The following is a 13,337-nucleotide window of genomic DNA, read 5'->3' on the forward strand; positions in this document are numbered from 1 at the left end:
ACCCCAATCCCAGACCCAAGAGCTCCATCATACTTTGACTTTCTATATGTTTTTTGTGCTTTTACCAGTTGGATTATCTATCTGAGCAACTTCCAAGTCTGTTTCGGTACAAATCCTCAAATGCTAAAAAAGGCATCTTAGTGTGCTTTTGCGTTTTCTCAAAACATGCTGTACTTGAAAGGAAATGCTTTTTAACTCCCTTAGACAATGGAAAACATCATTTCCAGAGAAGCTTCCTCAAAACATGCTGTACTTGAAAGGAAATGCTTTTTAACTCCCTTAGACAATGGAAAACATCATTTCCAGAGAAGCTTCCTCGAAACATGCTGCTCATCAAATATGATAAGTTTTTAAGGGAGCACGAACGCAATCGGAAATTGTCCCACTGCACTCTAGCACTCCAATCTGGAGCATATACACTTTACACTCCAGCATAGTAATACTTATACTGTAGGGAAGAGTGAGTAGCTCTCCTCATCTCCTAATAGTGACACAAGTGCCGAACTACTTTCTAAGCCAGCAGTACCCAAGCATTATGAGCCAAAATAAGTAGTACAATCTGAAGCAACAATTTACTTCAACAGAGTACAATATCTGCAAAAATTAAGACACCAAATTGAGGAAAAAGAATGAACCTTTCATTGAATATTTCACATTTGCAGGATGTAACATATAAACAGCTCTGAATCTCTTACTCCCTACAAAGAATAAGCAAGAACACTAGGAAATTCTAAAGTATCTTCCTACAAGTCAACAACTAGTTACTATACTCACTGGTCACCACTCACCACTCACCATTGATGCACAAGAACTCCAGCCTCTCTGAGCTTAGTGAACAGCTCCAAGCACTGACCATAACTCCTCTTGAACTTGGCGCTCCGCTGACCGCGACAGCACCTCTGCCACCTATTGTAATGACACTCCATAAACACCTCATCAATCAAGCAAATGGCTCCACTCTCAATCAACCTCGGAACCAAATAAAACTCACTCCCCTCCACATCCATCTTCGCCACCACGAAATCGCTCTCCGAAACACTCCTCTTCAACCACTCCACAAAATCAATCCCCTTAATCTTATCCACCTCCTCCCCATAACTCGAAGAACTCCTCACATTGTGATTAATCCTCCTCCCTATTCCTCTGGACATCTCCACATCTTTCGAACCCGAATCCCTCGTAATCTCAAAGAACAATGTCTCATTCCTCACCCAAGCAGCGTAAGGCACAAGACTCACCCCTTCCTTATCTCTATACTCCTCATGAAAAACCCTATCAGCCTCAATTGCATAAACCTCAAAGCTCTTACTCTGTTTTGGGTACTGTTTCTTGAACCAGCTTCCTATACTAGACCCATAGCTACGAGCTCCAACATCAATGTAAACATACCTCTGCTTAAAGCTAATGTCCGCCATTGAAGTCAAGTACTTCACCTTCTTCAAGTTTCTCTTCCAAGCAATCCATGGCTTCAGTGGCTCCTGCTCTATCAACGGCTCTGCTTTCCGGATCAATTCCCGTTTATACCCCGGAATTAAGCACCTTTTACTGGAATTGCCACCGAGCCCCAATTTACTAGGGTTGAGAAATTGCGCCTCTTTTCTGAGCACGACCTCGCGAACCGACGTCGTATCGACGCCGTCGACGTCGCGGGTGCGGATGAGTCTGCAGCAATTGAACAAATCGAGAAAGGAGTTGAAGCTGTAATTGTCTTTAGCGAAGATTTGGGCCACGAAGAACCCTCCCGGTTTGAGGGTCCGGCAGACCTCGTTCGCGAAATCCGCGGGTCGACCCGACCGGTCCAGGGAGCCGTTGGCGGAGAATTCGAAGTCGAAACTGGCTTCATCGAACGGCTGGCGGTGAGGGGCCCCGGGGAGGATCAACGGCGGAGAAGCGGTGCCTGAGATTCCAATTGAATTAACGACGCCGTTTTCTTTAAGTGCCAGCACGTCCTCTCCGGCGCGGGTCCCGACGCAGAGGGCCTTGGAATTGGGGGCGAGGAAGCCCTCGGCGATGAGTTCTTGGAAAATCGCGGAGTAGTAATCCACTGTTCTGCGCCACTTCTTGGTCGACCAGAGGTCGACGCCAAGTGGATCTTTGGACCCCGAAACGGCGGCGTTTTGGTCCAACGATGCGCTGCCTCGGAGTCTCAGGTGGTCGGGGAAGAAGCAGAAGTCGTTGTAGCCGCAAGACTCGCCGGCGAGGGTGATGACGTAGGCGAAACGGACGGCGAGGACGAGGACGCCGAAGGTGAGGAGGCGGACGAGGATGTTTCTTAGCTGGTTGGGTTTCAATGTCGGAGGATCCATCAAGAAGAGAACCAGAGAATTCCAAGTACGGTGTTTCCGAGAGGGAAGAAGACTGTGAAAGGAAAAAATAGAGGGAAAGTCTCTGAAGGGTATAATGGGAAAATAGACGATGTTGTTGTACAAGTGGCTAATGGCTATTTGCCGGTATTATATAGCCGTTGCGTGTAACTAAGTAGACCTGGCTTGCCTACTGTATGGGCTTGATGGGCCCAGCAGGAACTAATGGTTTTGGACTCGGTTCTCTCTTTTCTAATAGTCAAACAATTCAAACTTAAGATCTCGGTTACATTCATCACTACCAGTTTAAACAACTCATATCCTTAGCACACTGTTGATGGTGTTCTAAGATGGGAGAAAGAATACTAGACAACTGTTTTTCTTTGAGGAGTATGTTTGGCTCCAAAACCAGTCTGGTTGCAAACAGTCTCTTTTGATTGTGTATGTAGGCGTGCCAGCACCGTGGGGTGCAGTCGTCGGAGAATCCATTGACCTGACTTCTTCTCAAGCGTTGTGGATGAGGAGAGCATCAACCTTGTCACGAGGTTCTTTTCTCTGCCTTCCGAAAAAGGACTTCTTGCCTTACAGATAAGGGCTTTGGTTGTGATCTCTTGTGTTCACCGAATCGATACTTAGTGTTGTAGACTAAGCAGAGCAATCACTGAGAAGTTGGGAGAAAACACAAGGTTTGCTAAAGCGTGACTTTAGCTTCGCTGGGTTGCGAGGGCTTTACCCTTGCTTTGCTGGTTCACAACTAGGTTGCAGGTAGGTTTGCTCCGGAGAGGCTTTGATAATCGTTGAGATTGATTGATTGAAGAGTTGTGTCTTTTTTTCGTCCATGAAACCTGGTATTTATACTCTAGGGTTTCGACTGCTCCTTGCCATAGAAAGATTATTGATTGAAGTTTCCTATTCAATCTCTGCTACCTGATTCCAATAAGGGCTCGTTTTCCTTATGGACCTTGGAATGGGTGAAGCCGTGACCCAAACTCAAGTAGGCCTATTTTTGGGCCGCAGAAATAGGCCCGCTACTCTAAATCCCCTAAAGGGATCTTGCCAAAAATACTTTTGGTCTCAAACATTGCCCCCCAGGCCCTGAGATCAGACCCGCGAAAACGTAACTAATTGAAGGGGACTTAGACGACACGCCTGATGACCAAAACGAGGTCATAAATGAAGGTCGCGTCCATTCGCTTTGCAAAACGTAGGTTCGTCGTATCGTTTTCCTCACAAAATATATTATTTAAACCCGCAACCACTTCAAACCTGTCACATCAGAAACCCTTCCAGTCTCTTAAACCCAGAAACTACATACTCCTCACAGAAACCCAGAAATGGCTCCCCCTAAGAAGTTGATCATCGATCAGGAGGAAGAACTCAGCGAGAAGGCCGCTCAAACATGGGGAACCAGCATCGGTGCCCGCTGTTTCATCCACACTAATGTTCAGAGACCTTTACTTCTCAGACTTCCAAACCACCATGCCGGACTGGGTCCAGAGCCGCGAGATTCCATTCCAGACGACGCTCTAGCCCTCTACAGCCTACATATCCGTCGGCCCATTCCGATCCTCCGAATGACCCCTAGAGATTTCATAAGCTGGGGTGCAAATCCGTACAGTGCCAAAATAGGGAACTGGCCCACTACCATCACTGCGGCTGAGCTCTCCTGGTATCGGGATGCACGATCGCGAGATCTAGCTCGCTGGAAAGCGGCAAGTATTACCCACACCATCGATCTATCCTTTCAACTTCCGCACGGCGGCAATCGGTCACCTCTAGCCGCCTTCCTTTGTTTCTGGAACACCGCCACCAACACCTTCAATTTTCGATTCGGTCAAATGAGCATCACATTGCTAGATATTCTCACCATCACCGGTCAACCCATCGATGGCGAACCCTACGTGCATGGCCAATTTGACTCTGTCACCTTCACTTCAACAATGGTTCAAACTGGTCATAGTTCGCATAGCGGCTCTTACCCACGGTGGCTGGCCCATTATCGCAAAGAGCACAATCCGACCGATGGGATTGCATTCCTTGAGTATTGGCTTTGCAAATTCATCTTTTACACCTCTGCTAACAAGCCCAATGGTCCTTGGACTTTCCTAGCCATAGCCCTCTACAATGCCCGCCTCGTAGGGCTCGGACAACCAGTGCTAGGCGCTCTCTACTGTACTCTATACCAAGCCACCATGCACCCTTTCGAAACTGGCATTTCTGGACCTTTTTGGATCCTTGACTTCTGGATTCAAACCTATTTCCCGCAGTTCCGCTGGGACGATATCCCACCACTTCCACCAGATGACGCACTTCTGGGTCAATGGCTCAGCCGCGAAGCAAGGTACAAATCCCCACCTTACTCCGAGTGCTTCACATATTTGTATCTCTTGCACGAAATGCCCTACTGCGACTTAGTACTTAGTAGAAGATTTACGCCTCCACTTGAACATCGTTTAGCCTTTTGCCGCCCAATCTCCTGCTCAGACATCAGGCTCGCTGCTGATGAACTCAGTTACGAGCTTTACGCACCCAACCACTTCGCCCACCAACTTGGTCTGATCCAGTTAGTACCATTCCCCCTCTATGATACTTGGAACTACAACACTTCCTAGCGCAGAATTGGACCCACAACCGGGCCTCCGCCAGCCCAAAGCATGCTCGCGCTGGTCGACCTTCCTAACTGGGCCAATAAACTCGACCCTGTCGATGGGGCCTGTAAGGACTATGAGCGATGGTGGTCAGAGGTTTCTGTTAACTGCTGGAGGCAAAGGGATGACGAGTTCTTCGTGACCATCTTCCAAGATCTGAGGTATCCCTATGACGCTGACACTAAGTTGCTTGCCCACTTCCCTGAAGATGAAGCACGTTCCCCACTACCTGAGCCGGCTCCTCGACCTGCGCAAGCCTCTGGTCCTGTTCAAGCCGGAATTGTTATCCGTGAGCCCTCTCACAAGGTAACTCCCTCAGCCTGTTCTCCATTTCCCTCTTTTTATTTACTCTTTTATCTTCTCAACTCGAACTCCAATGCAGCAAGGAAGCATGCCGCCTTCCGGCAATCAAGCGGTTGTTGTTCCCCCGGCCACTGGTCAGGCCGCGAAGTAAAAAGCAATAGCGACGGAGCCTGAAATCGAAGACTCCTCTAATGATGAAGATCCGGAATTGGTAAGGAGTTCCTCTTAGAACCTAATGCCTCGACATTTTCTTTCAAAGTCTACATTGACTCCTTTTCTTACCAGATTGCCGCCGCTTTGGGTTGAAAACGTAGTCGCGCTGACCCCCAGACTGATCCGTGGGAAGAAGACGAACCACTTGCTGATTGCCTGGTAGTACATACTCATAGCGAGCATTGAAACCTTTCATTTTACCATTATGTCTGAAACTATAACGCTCTTCACTTGTAGGTTCATCACAGGTCCTCAAGGCAAGTTAGGGAAGGATCATCTGTTGCTGCTGGAGGAGAAGCCTCTTCTTAAGCCCAAGTACCGCCTGATTCAACTAACTTTTCACCTCCTGCTAAAGTCGCGAGTGACCAGCAGTTGGCTCTGGTACCAGTGGAGATTTTAGATGACAGCTCTCCTGAGGCTGAGGAAAGAGTGCCACTTCCAGACACCTCTCACGAATAACCAACCGCGCACTCACCCTGGAAGAAACGCGTGATTCGGTTCCAGACACTGCTGAGGTTACCCCAGAACAAATGGCAACAGTGACTCACGCGACTTTTTCTGAAGAGGTACATTTCCTTGTAACCATTTCTCCTTCGACTCCCGTCTTAACCGTTCCACATTATAACGCCTCCTTCTAGGGTCAAAACGTCCCTCCAAATGAGGAAGTGGCTATCGCTGTCGAGGAGGTAGCTATCGAGAATCCCGCTGAACCGGATAGTGAAAACATAGCAGATCAGGAACCTGCCCCCCATGCACTTGAAGCAGGGAGAGTGATGAACCTAGAGCCAGAACCGGAGGTAGTCCCTATCGCGGAACCTCTTGAGGCTCCTGTCAATGTTCATGTTCCTCAGCAAGCTCCGCCCTCAAGATTAGAGCGATTGGCACGTGTGCTTGAAGTGACTGCCCCTGGAGTCATAGATGATGCTAGAGAAGGTCTTCGCCACCTCTTGGGCCCTAATATTCTGACACCTGGCGAGCCTGCAAGAGCTTTAGAGTACCTTTAAGTTCTTCTTCGCGAGCATGCCATTACTGAAGACCAGTTTCGCAACATAGACAAGCTACTGGAGGATCTTCCCGGGTGGCTAAATGAGAAGGCAGCCGTGATGGCCCAGGACAGGCAGGCCAGGGCACAATATCAGGCCCTCGCCTAACAGACAGACTCCTCGCGTGACTTCTTGGGTAAACGGGCCATCCTCATGAGGGACTTGAGGCTCTCGCATAATCATCTTCGGTCCCAAGTTCAAGACCTTCATGCCCAACTAGCCGCCGTGACGGCCAGGCTTGCCTATGAGGAACCTCTACTGCAGCAGCCTTTAGCCGCTTATGAGGCATTATCTCATAATCTGGCCTAGGCCCGCGCAACAACCCAATAAGCGGAACGGGCCGCTGCTGATGCCAGCTTCCGTTTGGATGAACATTTTCCCCGCCTAACTTATACAGGCCGAGGCCTTTAGGCCCCTAGTATTAGGCCCATTATTTTGTACTAACAAAAGCAGTATTAATATTAGTTATCTATTTAGCCCATTCACTTCGTTTTTGTGTGCACTTAATTCTGCCTCATCTGTTCATTAAACCGTTTCGAAAAGATAATCTCAAAAAGGGACGGTTGAAGACGGTTCCGTTTCCCACGCGTCTTTAATTTCCTTCATTTTCGAGATCATGGCATTCAATTCTTATTGACGGCATTGAATCTGCTTCAACCGTCCATCAAAGGGCTAAGGCCACTGAGGTTGGCCTTATAAATACATGTACTTGGTGGAAGTGAGAATGCACGTAACCATGGCTTATCCAGAAATAACTTTGCGAGGCCTTACTTCTTTTCCTTCTCTTTCTGAAATCTTCCCATCATAATCTCTCTCTCAGCCTCTAGATCTTAGGCTTTATGGCTCAATCTCAAGTCCTGGGTAGGCCTTATGGCCTAATCTCAGGTCCAGCCGCATGTCTTTGGCCTCAGAAAGTCTGGATGGGATTCACCAGTTTCAGTTAGGCTGAAGAACACGCGGCGCTCCTAACGCGGGATACCACATTCTGGGGAGTCCTTCTCCTTAGGTTCCCTCGCGCAAAGCAAACCGAAGAAGGGTGGGAGGCCACCCAAGGCCGAACGCTCTTCTTCGGTGTGCTCCTAACGAGTTGAGGCAACTGGGTTGCGCTCTCCTCATGATGACCACCTTCATCCCAAAGGATAACCACCTGGAAGGGTTGCGATGGATTATTTCCTTCCCTATCCTTGCAGTACAAATGATAGCAGTTGTAGCTCAGATCTGAGGACGGTGAATAGAGCTAGAGGAAGAGTGACCATCTCGCTGCCCCTCCTAGCAGAAAATCCAGAAACTCTTAGGAGATCTGAAGTCCAATGTTTCAGCCACTTTTGGCTTTGTAGTCTTGCAAATGTGACCTTCGCGAATGTACTTGTATTGTTTTTTGCCACAAAGCCACTTTATGAATACTATCTTATTTCTTTCGCTACTTTTCATAATATAGTAAGGCCTCTGGTATAGGCCATGTTAAACGTGCTCAAACTCTTAACACTTACTATCAAAAGAATTGAAAATTTGCTCAAATAAATCTCTTAGATTTAAATGTAAAATTGTTGAAAAAATTAAAGAAAAATTAAGTCAGAGAAAACAAGGCCGCGAATACAAGGCCTGAAGGCATAGACTGTTGCCCCCCTAGTCTTACTAGGTGAAGCGAATACATGAAAATGGGGCCACTGAAGAGGCCTAAGTGTAGGGGAGGATGCGAACATAGTAAGACTATGTTTGCCCCTTGTGATACAGGTGGATCGGGGGGGTCTTCAAATTCCCAGACACTTGGGTAATATTTTTTCAAGAACCTGTCATTGATTGGGTTGCGATGGAGGTCGCCGTCCATATCCTTAAGGTGAAAAGCTCTGCTATCGAGAATTCGGTGAATCACAAAAGGTCCTTCCCAGCGCAGAGTTCATTGCCGCGACCGGTTAACTTTTCGCCAAACGACAATACTGCCTTCCAAACCAACTCAACTTCTTTGTAATTGCAGCTGCGCGTCCATTTATCATAGGCGCGAGAAATGCGTTGCTTTTCCTTCACTAAGCAGTCCAAAGCCTCTAAGTGCTTCTAGCTAAGATTCTCGTGCTCCTGCCACATAGCCTAGACATAGTCCTCACCGATCAAATGATGTTGATCCTGCACGCGTAGGAACTGAACATTGAGCTCCAAAGGTAGAACTGCGTCATGACCAAATATTAAAGCATAGGGTCTGGTGGTAGTAGGGTTTCGCTTGGAAGTGCGATAAGCCCATAGTGTCTCGTACAGTGTTTCGTGCCACTGGCGAGGGTTCTCAACAAGCATCTTCTTCAGTAAGGTGATGACAATCTTGTTACTAGCCTCCGCTTGACCGTTGGATTGAGCGTAATAGGGTGTGCTATGGATAAACTGGATGCCCAATTCATCGACGAGTTTCTCTACGGCACCGCCCATGAATGCTGCCCCCCTGTCGGACACCAACACCTCAGGGATGCCAAACCTGCAAACAATATTGTGAAAGATAAACTGGCGAATGGTGGCGCCGGAGGCCTCCTTCAAAGGTTCAGCCCTTACCCACTTCATGAAGAAGTCAATAGCGACGATGATAAACTTGTGCTGGAGAGAAGAACGAGGATGAATCATTCCAATCAAGTCCAATGCCCAGTGTCGCACAGGCCAAGGTTTAATAATAGGCTGCATGGGGATATTAGGAACGTGCTGGACTGGTCCATGTGCCTGGCAATCTTGGCATCCTTTCGCAAACGCGATACAGTCCTTCAAAATACTAGGCCAAAAATACCCATGCCTCCGGATTAGCCAGTGCATCTTTGGACCCGCTTGATGGGCTCCACACATGCCGGCATATGCCTCTCGCATTAATCGCTTTGCTTCGCGACCATACACACATCAGAAGTCTATACCGTTTTCGCCACGTCGTCGCAGTTCATCACCTCGGAGGAAGTAATTTAGTGCAAGGAAACGGATCTTACTATCTGCAGTGGGATATGGCTGCTTGATGTAAGCGATCAAAGGTATACTCCAATCCACGTTAATAGGATCTAAGACAGCCACCGTTACATCATCAGGTGGGTCAGGCCGCACAAGCCACGAAGGCAGCGTGCGTCGCTCAACCTTGAGAATTCTCTCGCGAACCCCATATTTCAAGGAAATGCTTGTAGCCAGCTGAGTGAGTTCATTTGCAGCAAAGTTATGCTCGCGAGGAATATGTTCTAAGTCCACGTCATCAAATTGGACCAAAAGCTCAAGAGCGCGCTTAAGATAGAAGGCGAGTAAATAGCTGACGCACCTGAACTTCTCGCGAAGCTGGTTGACCACTAGCAAAGAGTCACCGCGTACCTGGATGTCTCTGACTCCGAGTTCCAGCAACACTTCTAGGCCTATAATGAGGGCCTCATATTCTGCCTGGTTATTAGTGCACCGGAACTCCAACTAGAATGAATATGAAAAACGATCGCCTGTTAGGTTTTCCAGAACAACCCCTGCCCCCGCTAGCGTATCCGTGCGCGAACCATCGAAATATAGTACCTAGGGTTGCAGTGAGACAATGGCTTGATATAGCGCGGCGTACTCCGGTAAGCACGCCAAGTTAGGGCGATCTAAAGTTTCAGCGGCGACTTCTAAATCTCTCACTGCGGGGACGTCCAGCATAGGGTGGTGTGCTAGAAAATCTTCAATAGTTTGCCCTTTGACTGCCTTTTGCGGGACATACTGTAGCCAGAATTCTGATAAGGCGAGCACCCACTTACCAATACGACCTCTCAAGATAGGGTGCAATAGCATATACTTGACTAGATCGGTTTGAGCAATAATGCAAGTAGTAAAGGGTAACATGTAATGCCGCAACTTGCACGTTGAGAAGTATAATGTAAGACACAACTTTTCCATTGGAGTGTACCTTGTTTCGCAATCTATGAATGTCCTACTGAGGTAAAAAAATGGCATGCTCTACGCCCTCTTCATCGTCCTGAGCGAGTAGGCTGCCAATGGAAGCCTCAGCTGCTAAAATATACAACTTTAAAGGAAATCTAGCTCTGGGAGGAATGAGCACTAGCAGGCTCGCCAGATAGGCCTTGATTTTGTCGAAAGACTCTTGATGTTTAGGTTCCCACACAAACTCATTTTGTCCCTGCAACTTCAGTAATGGGGAAAAGGGCTGGATTTTACCTGCAAAGTTAGAGATGAATAGTCGCAAGAAGTTAATCTTACCTAGCAGTCGCTGCAAGTTTGCGGGGGAGATGCGTTGATAACCGCGTTTGTCTTATTCTCAGGGACCTCGATGCCCCTTTGATGGACAATGAATCCCAGGAAATCGCCTGCCTGAACCCCAAAGACGCACTTAGCGGGGTTTATCTTGAGCTTGTGTAGTCGCATGCGCTCGAAGACCTTTCTGAGATCTATGATATGATCCCCTCGCTTCCTAGATTTCACGACCACATCATCAATGTAGACCTCTAAGATCTTCCCCAGTAGGTCATGGAAGATCAGGTTCATGGCCCTCTGATACGTGGCCCCATCGTTCTTTAGTCCAAAAAGCATGACCATATATTCAAAAACGCCCGCGAATCCCGGGCAACGGAATGCGGTCTTGTGTCTATCCTCCTCCTCAACGGGAATCTGGTGGTACCCTGCGGTTCCGTCCATAAAGGACAACAACTCATGTCCTGCTACTGCATCTACCAACATATCCGCGACCGGCATGGGATAGACATCTTTAGGTGTAGCCATATTAAGGTCTCTATAATCCACGCAAACCCTCATCTTGCCATTCTTTTTGCGTACAGGCACTATATTGGACAGCCACTGATTATACTTGGCCAGCCTGATAATGTCTGACTTGTGCATTTTTTCAACTTCCTCTTTGACCAAAACTTAGGTCTCAGAGTTCATTCTTCGCGGCTCTTGCTTCACAGGCCTCTTGTCGAAGAGTATTGGTAGCTGATGGCATACCAAGTCTGGTGACAGGCCTGGCATGTCTTCGTATCTTTCCACCATGCAATCCTTGTATTCTAGCAATAAGTCGATGAGCCTCTGTTTCTCGTTAGGCTCTAAATAAACGCTGATAGCCACTTCCATAGGCTCGTTGGTTGTTCCGAGATTGACCTTTTCAGTAGGGTCCCTAACCTTTGGAGGTGTATCGTCTAAAGCTGCTGGAGCAAGCTGAATCTCTTCTTCTTCATCTTCTTGGTCATTGAACTCTTCATTAACAATCTCTAAGGTCGCAACTCGATCATAAGCCTCTTTTTCCACCAACTACGAGGATAGCCTTTCGTACAAAGAATGGAGGGCCTCTATCCCTTCTTCTAGAAGGTCGTAATCCATTAATTACTTAAAGTATTGGGCACAGAGTGGTCGGGCCTTTCCAGGTCCTCATTTGCGAGTGTGAGCCCCCATTGTGCTAATTCCGAGGCCGTCACCCCTGCGGGGCGACCCTTATTTTCGATGCCACTGACCTACAATGGAGTGATTGGCTCCAAGTAGTACCTGGCATCTACATAATTTGCAGAAATAAAGAATGGACGAGGATCAGCCTTGATCACCTTAGCCTTGTCAGTAACCCTGTTCCACATAATCAGTTCTTGATGGAGAGTAGACGGAACACAATAGCTCCGGTGAATCCAGTCTCGTCCTAAAATGGTGCTATAGGCTGCGTAACAGTCCGTCACAAAGAAAGCATAAACCCCATCTGCATGGCCAACTTTGATATGTAGGAACAATAGGCCCAATGTCTTTGTTACAATCCCCGCAAAATTCTTAAGCGTGAGGGACGTAGACTGGATTTTCTCTTTCTTGAGTCCAAGCAGTTGCATGGTTCTTGTAGTAACGACATTAACCGCAGCTCCGGTATCGACCATTATCTTGCTAACCTTGGTACCGCCGATTTCCGCCGTGATATACAAAGGTCGCATGTGCTAAACCATAGCGGGTGTTGCTCTTGCAAATCTCATGAAGAACTCTTTGCTACTGGCCTCTTCAATGTCAAGGACAACTACCTCTTCTATAGGTGTTGTTGCCACTGAGGTAATATGCAGAGGGTGATCATTCCCTTCCTCGGTTTCTGTACACTCCTGTGCGGCGACTGATAAAGCGTATCTCGCGGGGAGTACATAAACCATGTTGCAGGAGGTTTCAACCACTTCTGTGTCATCCAAGTCGTCTTCAAGGTTAAGCTTGGGTTCAGCGACCGGTATGTCAGTGTTGAATTGCCTAGCCACTAGGGCTACCAATGATTCGTCCACGAGGGGTGTCTTTTGTTCTTGGCCGTGTTCTGTTATCACGGTGCCTTGTCTTGGTAGGTCCGACTTTGGTTTATCTTTTGGGACCTACTTAGAGGGCGCGACCACTAGGCTTTGAACTTTTTTAAGTTTCCACTGCAAGCTATCTGAAGGCTTGTCTTTGCCCCCCCCCCCCCAAAATCTTCCAAAGACCGAAGATTTGGTCTCAGGTTCCTCGCGAAACAACCTGCGCCTGATACATGGTCGCCTAGTGGGTGAGCTTTCCTTCCTAGCTAGCGGTGGTATTCTTTCTTTAGTGATCCTGCAGAAAACACTGGGCCTAGAAGCCCCTGACTCCGAAGTTACTTGCTTCTGAAAGCTGCGGGGAGCCACCAAAGGCTTAGCAGCTAGTGCCTCCATTTCCCTCCGATATTGTTCAGGGGATTTGACCAGTTGGGCAGGCTTGATCAGTCCCTGATCCAGAGCCTCTAGTGTTCGCTTAGCCTCTCCAAACCTGCACTGCAACTTCCTCTTTTTGGAAGGGCTGATCTCTACTTCCTTCCCCTTCTCCCTGGTGTACCACTTGCCTTCCTTGATGGAAGAGGTCGAACAAGGTGAAATGTATGGCTTGGT

General features: G+C 47.9%; 2 protein-coding genes across 3 annotated transcripts; both read right to left on the bottom strand.

Moving 5' to 3' along the window:
* Positions 1-292: 292 nt before the first annotated feature.
* Positions 293-2,551, bottom strand: LOC112167293. Of its 2 annotated transcripts, XM_040507003.1 has the most exons (2): positions 796-2,551; positions 293-594 (listed from the first exon to the last, which is right to left on the bottom strand). In XM_040507003.1, coding segments are annotated over exons 1-2 (1,512 nt in total). In that variant the 5' UTR covers positions 2,307-2,551; the 3' UTR covers positions 293-593. The 2 variants fall into 2 exon arrangements, with proteins under 2 accessions (XP_040362937.1, XP_024160069.1); XM_024304301.2 differs by lacking the exon at positions 293-594 and having other exon boundaries at positions 630-2,549.
* A 6,827-nt stretch (positions 2,552-9,378) lies between these two features.
* Positions 9,379-10,323, bottom strand: LOC112164124. The gene is made up of 2 exons (XM_024300364.1): positions 10,036-10,323; positions 9,379-9,921 (listed from the first exon to the last, which is right to left on the bottom strand). Exons 1-2 carry the CDS (start codon positions 10,321-10,323, stop codon positions 9,379-9,381), a joined length of 831 nt encoding a protein of 276 aa, XP_024156132.1.
* Positions 10,324-13,337: the final 3,014 nt, after the last annotated feature.

Source organism: Rosa chinensis, chromosome 5 (genome assembly GCF_002994745.2).
Source record: "Rosa chinensis cultivar Old Blush chromosome 5, RchiOBHm-V2, whole genome shotgun sequence".
Taxonomy (NCBI): Eukaryota; Viridiplantae; Streptophyta; class Magnoliopsida; order Rosales; family Rosaceae; genus Rosa; species Rosa chinensis.

What these genes read in the sequence shown, in the direction of transcription:
- LOC112167293 (XM_024304301.2), bottom strand. Translation starts at nt 2,306, where the DNA reads ATGGATCCTCCGACATTGAAACCCAACCAGCTAAGAAACATCCTCGTC.
- LOC112164124 (XM_024300364.1), bottom strand. Translation starts at nt 10,323, where the DNA reads ATGTTACCCTTTACTACTTGCATTATTGCTCAAACCGATCTAGTCAAG. An exon ending in CCGCGCTATATCAAGCCATT is followed by an intron (nt 9,922 to 10,035) that starts GTCTCACTGCAA and finishes TATTCATTCTAG; the next exon opens with TTGGAGTTCCGGTGCACTAA.